The sequence below is a fragment of the Acinonyx jubatus genome, chromosome A3 (assembly GCF_027475565.1).
Source record: "Acinonyx jubatus isolate Ajub_Pintada_27869175 chromosome A3, VMU_Ajub_asm_v1.0, whole genome shotgun sequence".
NCBI lineage: Eukaryota > Metazoa > Chordata > Mammalia > Carnivora > Felidae > Acinonyx > Acinonyx jubatus.
Window position 1 is genome coordinate 12772246 of NC_069388.1, and position 15438 is coordinate 12787683.

The 15438-nt window shown below is 53.8% G+C and overlaps 1 protein-coding gene across 1 annotated transcript in view; it reads left to right on the forward strand.

Annotated features, from left to right (window-relative positions):
- The window catches only part of PREX1 (phosphatidylinositol-3,4,5-trisphosphate dependent Rac exchange factor 1), a 181394-nt gene that overhangs the window by 65160 nt on the left and 100796 nt on the right, over positions 1 to 15438 (forward strand). Inside the window, exon 2 of the mRNA XM_027046734.2 lies at positions 13615 to 13686. Coding sequence (XP_026902535.1) covers positions 13615 to 13686 — 72 coding nt within the window. The remainder of the gene's footprint in view (positions 1 to 13614; positions 13687 to 15438) is intronic.

Genomic DNA, 15438 nt, shown 5'->3' on the forward strand with positions numbered 1-15438 from the left:
CAGACATCACTGCCCCCCTGGAACTGACCGTCTGGTGCGCTAGACGGGCGATAGGCTGATGAATGGACATGCGTGATGTCCACAGTGACAGGTGCCGTGGAGAAAACACGGCAGGAGTGGGGACAGACATTTTAGTAAGGATCGCCGTGGGAGGACTGAATGTGCCTCGGGGCCTTTGCACCGACAGGTCCCTCTGCCTAGAATGCCTTTCCTTCAGATATCTGCAAAGCTGCCACCTCACCCCAGCCCCCGAGTATCTCCTCACATGCCATCTCATCAGAAAGCCTTTCCCTGAGCATGTCTGTGGGACAGCTCCCCCTCTGTATCCCCGTGTGTTTCCTTGTGCATCCCTAGCTGCCATTCCATTTTAAAACCAAAGTGGAGCCTGCTCCCTGGGGGCAGAGAACGGTCTGCTTCATTCGGTCACGGATACGTCATTGGCTCCCAGCACAGTTCCTGCCTGGTGCATAGTGGGTATACAGTAAGCGTTGAATAAATGGGTGAGTGCAGGAACGAATGACTGTCCCTGTGGCAGGGTCATACCCTGTGAGTCTCCAACGCCCAGCTCTGCGCCTGGTGCACCTGGGCCCCGGGTAGCACTTGTTGGCATGGGTAACACTTGGCGATGGCTGTCTCCCCCGAAAATATAACCATAAGCAATTTCCTGTCTCCTTACGTAGCCCAGCACCCCCCGCCCCCCCCGGCCACTTCTTCCAGGAAGCCTTTGTACTTACAGAGTTTCTACCTGCATCAGCTCACCGAAACGCAGGCTGCACCCTTTTGCGGACGAGGAGCTGAAGAAGTACCATGACTCACCGAGGCCATGCGGTTGGCAGTCGAAGGACAGGGCGGCAAGGTGTGCTGGTGCGGACGAGGATGTGGTGGCAGGCTACGGTTGACAAAGCCTTTCCCCTCTTTCGCTCCCACTTGGAAGCAGGCGGTCCAGAACAGAACTGCTTCTAGGATGGAAGAACCCCCCACAAACAACTCTCATAAGTGAATACGATGTAGGACAAGCGCAAAAGTCCCTGGAGCTCTACCGTGGGGGTTGATCCGCTTCCAGAAGTTTCCGTGGGAGGCACAGCGGGTTCCTATCTGTCCACAGAACCAGGGCTTGGGTTCTCAGAAGATACCCTCACCGAGTGTTCACCGTGTACCAGGCCTCATTCAAAGTGCTTGTTCTTTATGTTAGCGTCTAGAATCCTAATCATAGGATTATATCCTCTGTATTCATTTTGTCCCCATTTCATAGGGGGGGAAACTGAGGCGGAGAGAGGATAAGAAGTTTGCTCAAGGTTGCACAACTTGTAAGTGGCAGAGCTGAGATTTGAGCCAACTCACCTAAGCGCGTTGACGGCAGAATTTCATTTCAGCCCCACCGTGGCCTATGATGTCAATGGTTTTATTATTACCATTCGTGTTACTGACGAGGCACAGAGAGGTGGAGTCACTGGCATAGGTCACACAGCAGTGGCTGGCAAAGGCAGGGTCTGAGTCATGAATCAGGCAGCTGGTTCCAGCCCCGGGGCCTCAGCCACTCTCATGCACTGCTTGCCTAGGAAATGCGGACCCTTCTAGCATTTGAGGAGGGAGAGTTTCGAAGAGCAGAGAAGGCTTTCAAAAGAGGTGGGGGTGTGGCCGGAGGTAACGTGGGACGCTGCTGTGTCTGTGGCCTCCCAGAGGAGTGTGGGCGGGTGCCCGGCCACCATGCAGCCCCAGTACGAAGCCGCCTCCGGGTCTGACTGGGGCCTGTCTGTGGTTCCTCAGCCGCGTCCTCGACTCAGCCCCTTCCCTGCCCCCACTTGGAGATTTTGCCCATCACTGAAGTATTTTGGTGCTTCAACAACCAGGAAGACCGTCCTGGTGCAGCCGGGGAATGTCAGTCTGTCCCAGGAGGGCCTCTGTTACCCAGGCAGCACGCCTTCATTCTTCAAAGCCTTCCCTCCTGCCTTGGAACAGACACGGCCGTTCTGGGTGTCCCCCCCCCCCCCCCAAGGGCCTAGACCCTCTTTCTTTTGGAGGCTGTGGTGTGGCTGCAGTCACTCCAGCCCCTCCGGGGCACCCCAGCCAGACTTCCCGCTGCCAGCCCCTGCAGCTCTGGGCCTGGTGGCTCTGTCTGGCCACCAGAGCAGCTTTGGCCCTTAGAGAGCCGACCGGAAGTGCCAGGGAATTAACACCCCATCCCTGCTGCATTCTAGGAAGGATTGGTGTATGAATGCCCCGGCTCCCTTGCCGCCTCCCTGCCCCGGATCACTCAGAGACAACATGTTCTACGCTGGCTCTCAAGGGGCCTCAGAGGGATCGAGCCCCCGTCTCCTACCCTGGCCGCTTGCTTGGTCTCATGCCCTGTGCTGGCTGCCCTCTCTTCCCAGGCCCACCTCTCCTCTCCCCTGCCTGCGTTTGCTGGACCACCACCCAGACTGACTACTTACACTCAAACCCTCAAACCCGTGTCTTCTAGGGCCCAGACTCAGACTCCCGTCACGGCCGGCCCGTTGGGATATGCCCACAGTCCACACTCGCTGTGCTGTCTGTATATGTAGCCGTGCATACAGCTGGTTGGTACCTGATGTGGTGATGTAGGCTATGCTTTGTAGACCTTTGGATCAAGATTTATTCATTTGACTACACGGTTTTCTTTTTGTATTTGGAGCTAAGACTCAGATTGTTTGAAGGTCTCCAAGTGTTTCTGACGATCTGAGAATCAGTGCCTCATATGCCAAAGAGGCCAGTGGGAAGGGGCCTATGCTTGTTTAACACAGAATTGGAAGTGTGATTGAATATGTAACCTTCCTTGAAGATAATGTCTCAGATCTGAAACTTGGGTGTTTTGGGAAAATGGTTCTGGCCAGTGGCTTTCTGCTTCTGGAATGAGCCCCATGAAAGGGGGTGCTTGCTGAGAAACCTGGGTGGCAGCAGGGGCTGCGGGTGGGGCAAGGTCTCGTGTTCCACTCTAGGCTCCCCAGGCCAGCTCACAGGGGGCCGGCTGAGATGGGCACCTTCCCGGGGCGCCTTGTGGTTTCCAGAGTCAACACAGAGAAGGAGGGTGGGCAGCTCAGAGGCCCCACTGAAGAAGGAAAGCCTTCTCATGTCATATTTGCTTGGCTTCTGCTCTCGGCCAGCAGGCATTGACCTGTCCGTGTGGAGGCACATGCTCTCCAAGAGGAGAATGCAGACTAGGCTCCTCGATGTCGAAGAAGTGATCATTTGGGTAGGCAAGACGGCCTGGTTTGTTAGCAGCCTCTCCTGCCCACCCCCACCCCCTCCCCCCCCAAATAAAGGAAAAAAGAAAAGAAAAAACATATGTTTGTGTTACAGAATGACTTGATTTGAAATTAGCATGCTCATTTTGGAAATTGGGAAAGAAACAGAAATGAAGAAAGAAGAAAATTAAAATCACTTATAATTCCACTCTCAGAATTAAGTTCCATGGCCAGCGGTAAAACCCAAATAAGAATGCCTTAGATGAGATGGAAGTTTCTTCCTTACTGAGTTATAGGCAGCCCAGGGCACATACATTGGCTCCTCTGTCGTTAGGGACATGAGCTTCTCTGTTGCTACTCCATTTTCTTTAGTACGGTTTTTGCCTCATGGTACAACGTGGCTGCTTGACCCCCAGGCATCACATTGGCTATCCGATCAGTAGGAAGGAGAAATAGAAAAGAATCCCTGCCTGTCCTTTTCATCCCTGAGGATACCGTCAAGATGTTATACATAATACACCCACTTGTAGCCCACTAGTCCAAACTTAGTCCCTAGTGGTAAGGGAAGCTGGGAAATACAGTCTTTATTTAACTAAAATCTTGAATTGTATTTCTAAAGGAAAAGGAGAGACCAGATACTAGAGGACAGTTAGTAATCTTGGCCATATTCTCACACGGTTTAGGGCCTTCCCTTCCACGCTGCTTTTGTCTATGCTTATGTAGAGATGATTTATGTAACTGAAAATGAGATTGTATTTTATGTATTCTGTAACTTGGGCCCCTCTTCCCCCACAGTTAGGGTTACATCAATAGCCTTTGTCCCTACCATTAAACGGACTTCTGAAAACCATTTCTAGCATGGTCGTCCTTTGTTGAGATGGACAATTTATTTAACTAAAACCCCAAGTGATAGAATTCTAAATCAGCTACTGAAGTTAAATCTCAATGTCATGTGTGAGATTCATTTTTCATAAATGCCCAGAACTTGAATGGATGGAGCACAGGATTTGGGCATCGGAAGAAATCGGTGGGCATTTGAGGGGTGTCCCCAGACTCTGGCCTGTGTGGGGTTGCTTGGAGCAGGCCACGCAACCCCCACTCCTCCGTTGTTATTACTGTTTTGTTACCATTGCTTGGAGTCAAGGCCCTGCTCTTCTGCGACACTCTGCTTCCCTGGACCCTGGCCACCCAGATCATGTGGGGGGGGGGGTCCCCCTCTCCTCTGTCCCTGCTATAGCCCGGGGGCTGCCCCACCCCCCACCTGCCTGCACTTCTGGCAGGTCCCCTGGCCCTCTCACGTTTCACCATATGTCTGGTGAGGTCACCCTGGCCAAGGCAGGGATGTCCCTGGGGGCAGCCGGGCCTCCTCCCCTCTCTGATCAGATTGCTGGCATCAGTCTCAGAGAGCGACTTGGAGGCCTCTTTCTGTCCTTTTTATCTCCAGGGAGAGATTTATCCTCCCTGGGCTGTGGCTGCAGGTTGCAGACAGACGGCAGCTCCCCAGAGGCACCCGAGGGGCAGCTGCTACCTGTTTTGTGCTTCTGTGGTTTGTTGTCTGTAGTTCCTCCCTGATGATACGTGCTGGGACTCATCGCCAGCCCACACTGCCTGGGTTTGAGGCCCGGCTCTGCTACTTGCCAGCTGTGTGGCTTTGGATAAGCTCTTTGTTGCCCTGGGCCTCAGTTTCCCTCCTCTCTAAAATGGGCACAGTAATAATGGCACTTACCTCCTACGATTGCTGGAGGATTCAAACTCTTAGCGCAGGACCTGGCACGTAATAGGGCCCAAAGTTGTAAGGGATGATAAGAATAAAAAATAGCAAATATATTGTTATGATTATTACTGCTGTTTTTATTGAAATACTCCCAATTCTGTACTGGTTACTTCTGGAGCCTCTTCCGGACCCACTTCCGCAGTTTCTCTCCCTGTCTCCCGCCTTTCCTCCACACCTTCTTGAGCACCTGCTATGTGCCAAGGAGACAGCGGTGAATGAAACCGGCTCCGGCCCTGAGTCCGCTCACGCTCTGCGCGAAAGATGATACCCAGACAGTGAGGTCCATACGTAACCCCATCGACAAGACCACAGCCAACAGTGATGGGTTCGGGGAAGGGTGACCGGGTTCAGGGAGTGTGGCGAGCCCCTCCTTTCTACAGGTCTAAGAGGAGACCTCTCTGAGGGCGGCGGGGGGGGGGGGGGCGGGGGGCTCCCTTGCTAGTTGACTGACTGGGAAGAAAGCTCCCTAGGCAGAGAGCAGCCACCACAGAGGCCTGGACACAGACGGGCGCTAGGCGGGCATTCAAGGGACAAAAGGAGACCAGTTCGCAGCAGCTGAGTGAGGGGGTGGGAGGAACCCTCATCCTACAGCGTCTTGCCTTTCTGGGTTTTAGTGAGAGCCTCTTCTAAGGCCGGGTCTGTGGTCCTCGGCACTCCTGGTGTTTGGGGCCAGATCCATGCCTGTGCTGTGGCGCCCGTCCTGGGCGGTGTAGGATCGATCTGTGCCCAGAGCGCTCCCATCCCCACTTGTGACAACCCCAGAAACCTGCAGACGTTGTCATCTCTTCTGGAGGGCAGAATCGCTTCTGAGTCGGGAGCCGCTGCTCTAAGGCCAGATGGGGCAGGGGCGAGGCCGGCCCGGCATCAGGACGCCTGGTTCTGATCTGTGTTTTATCAGCAGCTTTTTGTTGGACCTCAGACCAGCATCTCTCCTGCTGCCCGGTTTCCTCGGTTCAGCGGGAGCTTGCTGGAGAGGGCAAACACGCAGCCCCGCCACCCCGGCCATTTCCACAGCTGTGGCAGACGTCACTAGTCGATCAGGCTGTGTCTTCCCGCTCAGCCCCGAGCTCTGGGGGCCACGGAGACACTTGGGCCTGGTGAGCAGTCTCTCTGGTCCCCTCTGAGCGGCAAGTCCTGGGCTCAGGTTCGGCCCTGTTGACTTCTGGCTAGATGACCTCTGTGAGCTTACTCATCCTCTGGGCCTTAGTTTTTCTCATCTGTAGAATGGGACCAAAAGGCCTGCCTCGAAAGCCGATGGTGGGGCCCGAAATGAACTTATGATGGGACTGTGTGGGTCTCAGCACGTTTGTGGCACGAAAGAATGAGAGCACGTGGACCTCGTTCTGGGTGTGGAGTCGGGGGGACTCTCATCTGCTGGTTGGAGCGTATGTGGGTGCAGTCGCGTTGGAGAGACGTTGGGCATGTCTGACCTCTGGCCAGCCTTTCCACACCTGGGTAAACACCTGGAGGGTCTGGAACACCTGGGCCCCGTGCACCTGTTCATTGGAGCATTGTTTACGGGAAGGACATGGAAGGACATCTGGCAGCTCCGACTTCTGCCTCATGATAGCAGGTCCTGTCATTAAAAACATTTTGTCTTTTACTATTAAAGTTTGTTTATTTTGAGAGAGAGAGAGAGAGAGAGAGAGAGAGATGGAGTGCGAGCAGGGGGAGGGGCAGAGAGAGAGGGAGACACAGAATCTGAAGCAGGCTCCAGGCTCCGAGCCATCAGCACAGAGCCCGACGTGGGGCTCGAACCCACGGACCGCGAGATCACGACCTGAGCCGAAGTCGGACGCCCAACCCACTGAGCCACCCCGGCGCTGCATAGCGGCCCCTATCATTTTAAGTGCTCAGCAACAAAATGAACAACGTGAGGCCTTCGTGGGGGGGGCTCCAGAAGCAGATCCAGCGGCGGAATCCAGGGCGAAGAGTTTACTTGCAGAAAGCACTGAGGAGCCACCACAAGCCAAGTGAGGGATTGCGGGAGGGGAGGGAAGGTGGCCAGGAAAGCTGTGCCACCAAGGAGGTTGCCCCTGGGGGCCGCCGGGGAGGTGGCCTGGACCCCGTGCCTCGGTTTCCTCATACATCTCTGCACGACAGCTCGGGCCTGCCCTGCGCCAGAGAGAGGGCCCTCGGGCTACGAGACACGGGTGCTGGCAGCTAGAGGAGGTGCCGCCGTGCGCCCCGGGGGCGAGGACCCAGGGATGTGGGTGGGGTCCCGACGGCAGGTGCTGCCAGGCGCCCGTCTCCGCGTGGATGAGCGCGGAAGATGTGGAGAGAGCAAGTTGCTGCAAGCACGTCCTTTATGGAAATGCCGTAAACGCACGCAGAGCCCCGTTCTCCATGGCTCGTCCGTCCACGTGTGCGTGGTCGGCGGGCAGGGGGCACGCGGGGGGAATGAGGAACCCGGATCCAGGACGGGGGCGGGGGCGGTGCCTGGCGGCGAGGGCAGGTGCACAGTGGCTCACCTCTCTCTGTGATGCTTCATCTCTTCCCGCTTCGTGTGTGATACTCACACGGCACACGGATACGTCGCATGAATGTTGAGGACACACCGATGAGGCTTTGTGTACACGCGTTGGCCTGTGAAGCCACCTTTCAGATCAAGTAGTAGAAGCTTTCTAGCACCTCCCAGGGCTCCCTCGTGCCCCTTGCCAGTCTGCCCCTTTCCCAGACTTGATGCATTTCTTTTAGGAAATGGCTTAAACAGGGGTGCCTGGGTGGCTCAGTCGGTTGAGCGTCCAACTTTGGCTCAGATCGTGATCTCGCGGTCCGTGAGTTCGAGCCCCGCGTCGGGCTCTGTGCTGACAGCTCAGAGCCTGGAGTCTGTTTCAGATTCTGTGTCTCCCTCTCTCTCTGACCCTCCCCCATTCATGCTCTGTCTCTCTCTGTCTCAAAAATAAATAAATGCTAAAAAAAAATTATAAAAAAAAAAAAAGTCAGACACATAATTGACTTAGCCACCCTGGCACCCTGACAATGTAATTTGAAAAGTCAGTGATGAAACATATACAGCACCAATGGGATTTTTCAGCATCAGTGGATTTTATTATAGGTAGCTCAACTTCACTCTAGATCTGATAGTTATACCTACACTTTCTAAAACTGTTATTGATAATAACAGATAATACTATTTACCGTGCAACAAATACCGTTCATAATATTAACTCATTTAATAAATTCTTTCCATTTTCATGTGGAGATGTGTTATTACTTTAAAGACTGCACTGGGGCGCCTGGGTGGCTCAGCCAGTTAAGCGTCTGACTTTGGCTCAGGTCATGATCTCGTGGTTTGTGAGTTCGAGCCCCACGTCAGGCTCTGGGCTGATGGCTCAGAGCCTGGAGCCTGCTGCGGATTCTGCGTCTCCCTCTCTCTCTGCTCCTTCCCCGCTCATGCTCTGTCTCTCTCTGTCTCAAAAATAAATAAACGTTAAAAAAAAATTTTAAAAAAAAGGCCTAAAGGAAGTTTGGGATAATGCTAAGATGTGCCAAATCTGGGTTTGTGGCTGTTGGTTAGTATTTTTCTCCGGTCGTTTTCTACATCCTCTAGATACCGTCATCGTCATCAAAAAAGCAGAGGGGTGTTTGGTTAGACGTGGGGGCAAGAGCCCGGGCAGCAGTGTGGCATGGGTGTAGCATGGACAAAGGTCCCGGGGCCAGAGCAGAGGCTCAGGCCGCCCTGGGAATCCTGAGAATGGCCTTGTCCCTAAGGGAGGTTCCCAAGACATGGCTGCTTTCGGCTGCATTTCCAGAACTGTCGAGGCTTGGACAAGGAGTCGCCCCCGAGGGTCCCCTGCAACCACCCAGCCTGCCACAGAGGGCATTGGCACGGCCTGGAAAAGCCGATCGTGCCTTGGGCAGCAAGGGCTGGGCCCGGAGCCCCTGCCCACCCATTCTTTCCGGGTCACCAGCTGCCCATTGTGCCCCTCACACGGGCCTGTTTGCGGCAACTCTGTGGGTGGCCCAAGCCTCTCATTGTCCCAGCACAATGGTGGTGGCTTTGCTTGTGCGAAGAAACCAGGACAGGAAGCCCGATCTAGGCCAGCGCTCCCAGCTTCCTGCTGTCCCCCGGCTGTGCTGGGCCAGCATGCCTTTGTCTCCCTCCAGTCTCAGGAGGCTGGAGGCTGGCCTTCCCAGCAGCGGCGTTGCCCTGCTGAAATATCCCCTAGGAGCTCCTGTCCCCTGTCCCTGTTGTCCTTTAAAAGGAAAGGCCAACAGGCTTCTAACAGGCTACCAAGTGGCTCGAGTTGAGGCTCCTGCTGTGTGTCAGACACACTCCATCCCTTCCTTTGATTTTTGAGTGCTTGCTGTGTGCCAGGCACTCCTCTCAGCCCCTGAGATACAGCTGGGTCGAGAGAGGCAAGCTCCCGGGGCACTTGGGTGGCTCAGTGGGTTGAGCGTCCGACTTCGGCTCAGATCATGATCTCACCGCTCGAGAGTATGAGCCCCGCATCGGGCTCTGTGCTGACAGCTCAGAGCCTGGAGCCTGCTTGGGATTCTGTGTCTCCCTCTTTCTCCGCCCCTCCCCTGCTCATGCTCTGTGTCTCCCTCTCTCTCAAAATAAGTAAACATTAAATTAAAAGAGAGAGAGAGAGAGAGAGAGAGAGAGAGAGAGAGAGAGAGGGGCAAGCTCCCTGAGGGCAGCTCACTTAATCCTATTATATTCTAAAAGGTAGGACAGTATTGCTATGATCCCCAATAGTAAACTGAGACTCAGAGAGGGTAATGCATTTTCCTGAGGTTACACGGCAGGAAGGTTTTTTTTTTTTTTCAATATATGAAATTTATTGTCAAATTGGTTTCCATACAACACCCAGTGCTCATCCCAAAAGGTGCCCTCCTCAATACCCATCACCCACCCTCCCCTCCCTCCCACCCCCCATCAACCCTCAGTTCTCAGTTTTTAAGAGTCTCTTATGCTTTGGCTCTCTTCCACTCTAACCTCTTTTTTTTTTTTTTTCCTTCCCCTACCCCATGGGTTTCTGTTAAGTTTCTCAGGATCCACCTAAGAGTGAAACCATATGGTATCTTTCTCTGTATGGCTTATTTCACTTAGCATCACACTCTCCAGTTCCATCCACGTTGCTGCAAAGGGCCATATTTCATTGTTTCTCATTGCCACGTAGTACTCCATTGTGTATATAAACCACAATTTCTTTATCCATTCATCAGTTGATGGACATTTAGGCTCTTTCCATGATTTGGCTATTGTTGAGAGTGCTGCTAGAAACATTGGGGTACAAGGGCCCCTATGCATCAGCACTCCCGGCAGGAAGGTTTAAACCCAAACTGTCAGTTTCCAAGCCTGACCTCCATTGTTGGATTGCGGTAAAGGTTTCATCCCAGCCATAGTCCTTTCTGATCTTGGCCCTTGCCTTAGGAGCTGGTGTAGATGACCTCACCTCACTCTTTTCATCTGTCAAATGGGCTTTTAATGTAAGATGGAAAGGTGGGAAGTGTATGAAGACAGGAGGGCTTCTTAGAGGAGGTGACATTTGGCCTAAGGCCTGATGGATGAGAAGGAGCTGGCCCATGGCAGAGCTGGAGAGAAGATCCTGGTAGCAGGAACTGTATGTGCAAAGGTCCTGAGGCAGGAATGTCTCTTGGCGGGGGGAACAAACAGAATGGTAGTGGGGCTGAAGATTATCTAGGTGTGGGGTTATGGAGTGCTGGAAGGTGTGGTCAGAGAGATTAACTAGGACGAGATCATGGGGGCTTTATGGGCTGCGGAAGGACATTTGTTTTAAAATTTTTTTTTAACGTTTATTTATTTTTGAGACAGAGAGCATGAACGGGGGAGGGGCAGAGAGAGAGGGAGACACAGAATCAGAAGCAGGCTCCAGGCGCTGAGCCGTCAGCCCAGAGCCCCACGCGGGGCTCGAACTCACGGATCGCGAGATCGTGACCTGAGCTGAAGTCGGACGCTCAACCGACTGCACCACCCAGGCGCCCCAGGACATTTGTTTTAAAGTGTAGCGGGAAGCCAGGGAGAATTTTAAGCTGCGGATTGACATCTGATTTACCTATTTAATAGGATCCCTCCGGCCGTGTGTGGAGAAAGGACTTTGGGGACAGTGAGGGGGAACAGGGAGGAGGTGATGGATGTGGGGAGAAGACGTTGGATTTTTTAGTGCCTGTTGAAGGTGAAGCTGGTGGCATTTGCCGATGGACAGAAGGTGGGGGGGGGGTCCCAGGGAAAGAGAGGGGTTGAGGGTGACTGGGACAATTGGGGGGTTTTCACTGGAGCCCTTGGTAGGCACAGGTGCTGTTGATCAGGCTGGGAGGAGAGCTTGGGTGGTGTGGGTTTGGAGGGGGGCTCGGGAATTAGGTTCCGGACACCCCCAGGCACCCAGGCCGAGTTGTCCAGTCTTCAGGGGAATCCAGGCCGGGGATGTAAACGTGCTGGGAGGACTGGGTGAGGCTGCCTTGCTGTGTGTCCCCGACTTTCCTCTCCGTGACCGGCTGTGTGAGCCACCACTGCACCACCTCCCGGGAGACCCGAGCCTGCCGGTGGCCAGGGCCCTGCGACAGCCACTGATGTCCCTCGGGTGATGGAAACGGGTCTCACAGCCGTCTGTGGAAGGCCAGCCTCCCCTGTGCCTGCCTGCCCCTGCTGTCCTCTATCCTGGGTGTCCCTTCCATCTCCCGCCGCTCGGAGCCCTCCCCGGGCAAGCATGGTCACGCGACACGCACTCTTGATTAACCCGCAGCCGGCTTCTGCGGTGGGGACACGGTGCCGTCACCCAGGCCTCACTCGCAGAGTCGCCACTCTGTAATCAGCTGTGGCAGGAAGGGCAGCTGGCAGGCCACCCCAGCTCATCGTGGCCCAGTGGCCGTGACAGCACCGTGAAGTCATTTCCTCAGGGGATGTCACATGGCTGTTGCCGGGTCAGCCTGGATCCAAGTCCCAGAGTGGGGCCGACCAGGCAGAGTTTGCCGTGAGGGGACTGGCCTCGGTATTCCCGGGTGTGTCGGCCAACCCCGCCCCTCCTTCAGGTCTGTCCCCCGCCACCCCACCCACACCGGGGCCAGGCTGCCGTCATTTCTCATCAGCATGGCTGCGCCCCTCCGTTCTGGTGCCCCCACTTTCACGTTTGACTCCTAAAACCCGGTTCCCCACGAAAGCCACCGATATTTTGCCAAGATTTAAAAACGGAGAGACTTTGCCTTAAAAATCTTACTTTCTGGCTTCTGTTGAAAACAGATCCCAGAACACCTGGCAGTGCTGGGCCCGCTGCCTTCCCACCTGACCACGCTTGGAAGGGAGACGCGGCCGTCCCCTCCGATGGGACGTGCTTGCCAGCTCCCCACAGTCCCCGACGCTCCCCTGCCTTCATCGTCTGTCACATCACAGGGGAGAGAAGTGATTTCTCTATTCTGAGCCCCTGAGAAAAGTGGCAGAATGGCTGTGCTCCGTCCAAACATCAGGGTTCCGGGCAGCTGTAGAAGAGAACGAGGATGCTGTCCGTGTAGGGATCTGAAGGATCTCTGGACAGTACTAAGTGGAAAAGCAGGTGCAGCACGTCCTAGGGATGCTGCTGTGTTTTGGTGTGAAAAAAGGAGAAAAGTCAGAATACGTGTATGTGTGGGGCGCCTGGGCGGCTCAGTCGGTTAAGCGTCCGACTTCGGCTCAGGTCATGATCTCACAGTTCATGGGTTCGAGCCCTGTGTTGGGTTCGGTGCTGACAGCTCAGATCCTGGAGCCTGCTTCGGATTCTGTGTCTCCCTCTCTCTCTCTGTCTCTCTCTGCCCCTCCCCTGCTCATGTTCTGTCTCTCTGTCTCTCAGAAATAAATATACATTAAAAAAAAAAGAATACATGTACGTGTGTGTGTATCTGTGAGTATTTGTGTTTGTTGCTTTTGCATAAAGATTCTCTGGAAGGTTATGGAAGACACTTGTAGTTGTGGTTCCTGTGCGGGGGATGGGGAGGAACTCGATGCCTTAGGGCTCAGTGTGTAGGAGAAGAGACTTGTATTTTTGACTTTTTATATTTTCGACTCTCGAACCATGTGAATGTGTTATGATTTAGAAGTTAAATTTTTTTTAAGTTTATTTATTCTGACAGAGAGAGAGAGAGAGAAAGAGAGGGAGACAGTGGGAGGGGCAGAGAGAGAGAGGGGGGGGGAGAGAGAGAATCCCAAGCAGGCTCCACACTGTGAGTGCAGAGCCTGATGTGGGGCTCGAATTCATGAACCTGTTAGAGTGACCTGAGCCGAAATCAAGAGTCATAGCGCGTAACTGACTGAGCCACCCAGGAGCCCCTGGAAGTTAAATTTTTGAGAAAGGGGGAAAAAGAGAAAGGGAAATGAATTATAGTTTTAGAGGGAGAGCGATGGGTAAGGAAGCAGATGGGGGCGCATCTCCCTGAGGGCAGGCTTTGCGGGTGCGTCTGCACAGGGCCTGGTGTGCGAGATGCTCAGTAAACGTTTGTGGACCGAATGGGGGTGAGGGATGTTCCTGTGTGTTTTTTAACGCAGAAGCTGGGGAGGTTTTCCTTATTCCCCACCCAAGTTCCTGGACTGTGGTACCTCCTGTGTCCTAGGTGGCGTTTGAGCGTGTCACCCTCCTTTCAGGCCACCCCGGGGAGATCAGAGGCCTGGGTGCTCACCTCTCCCTGCTTCTCTTCCCCCAGGCATTCCTGCATCGCATCCGGCAGAACGTGGCGGACTCCGTGGAGAAGGGCCTCACGGAAGAGAACGTCAAGGTGTGGATCGCTGGGCCAGCCTCTCTGCCGCGGTGTGCCTTGCTCACCACGGCCGTCCTGTCTTCCAGTCTTCTCTGTGCCAGGCCTCCTGGCGTGGAGCCAGTGGAAAATCCCTTCCCGAGCGCCCCTGGGAGCCTGGCCCCTCCAGCTGCCCTCTCGGCGGCCCTGGCCCGTGCCCCTGCACCGGGCATTGAGTGTCGAGGCAGAGCGGTTGAGCAATTGGGTCCGGCCTTCGTCTTGGCTGTGGCTGTGGGGAGTTTCGGGAGGACGTCAATAGGCCCTCTGTGTGCATGGCAGAGGCCCCCGCATTCGCCAGGCCCGGCTTTCCAGTGTGACCTCACCCTCTGGGAGGCTGCCTTTAGTTCTTGGGGCTCCAGGGTCCTGGTCCGGGGGAGAGGGGAGACAGCGTGGTGTGGGTGTCAGAGGCGGCCGACCTGGGTAGCACGTGAGGGACTTGGTCAGACAGGATGTTCTCCCCACATGTGTCGGCTAGTCTGGACAGCAGCCTTGCAGTTGATAATTCTGAGCTCAGTGTTTCGGGTAAAAAGCCGAGGCTTTAGATGCAAAGAGATGTTCAGGGTCCCTGCATGGCCGGTCCCCGATGGTGCTGGGATTTCGGCATTTTATGCATGCATGCGTTCATTCATTTATTCACTCCTTCATTCAGCAAATATTTACTGAGGACCTGCTGTTTGTTTGTCACATGTATTTATCACAGTCTGTTTCTTTATTGTGATTCAAAAATTATGATAATTTTAAATTGTAACTTATTTCAGTCTTTAAAAGATTACTTTTTTTGTGAGGTATATAACTCACATGCAGTAAAGGGTGTCGGACGTGATGCAGTTTCACGTGTGAACACGTCTATGTAACCATGATCCAAATGAAGACAGAGCATTTCCTGCCCCAGCAGGCTCCTGTGTCCCCCTGCCAGTAAATGCCCACTCCCCAAAGGTAACCATCGATTAGTTTTGTCTTTTTTTAAATTTTTTTTATTAAAAAAAATTTTTTTTAAACATTTATTCAGTTTTGAGAGACAGAGAGAGACAGAGCATGAGCAGGGGAGGGGCAGAGAGAGAGGGAGACACAGAATCCGAAGCAGGCTCCAGGCTCTGAGCTGTCAGCACAGAGCCCAACGCGGGGCTCGAACCCACGGAGTGTGAGGTCATGACCTGAGCCGAAGTCAGACGCTTAACCCACTGAGCCACCCGGGCGCCCCTCAATTAGTTTTTTTTTTAAATGTTTTATTTATTTTTGAGAGAGAGAGGAGAGTGTGAGTGGGGGAGGGGCGGAGAGAGACAGGGAGCGAGAATCCCAAGCAGGCTCCACCCTGACAGCACTGAGCCCGACGTGGGGCTAGAACTTACGAACTGTGACATCATGACCTGAGCCGAAGTCGGATGCTCAACGGACTGAGCCACCAGGTGCCCCAGTTATTGATTAGTTTTGCACTTTTATACAAAAGTGAGCTTTTTCACGTCTGGTATCTTTTCTCACTGTTACGTGTGTGAGGTTTGCCCATGTTGTCATGCGTAGCTACGATCTGGTCTTTTTCATTGCTGGGTAGTAATCCATAGTGCGAGTGTCCCATAATTTACCATCCGTTCCCCTGTGGATGGATATTTGAGTTATTTCCAGTTTGGGGCTTTTATGACCACACAGGCTGTCATTTCTTTTGGGTACACACTCGGGAGACAGATGTTCATTTTGAAATTTACAGCCATCCCTTGAGGTGAGTGTAGTACATAGTAT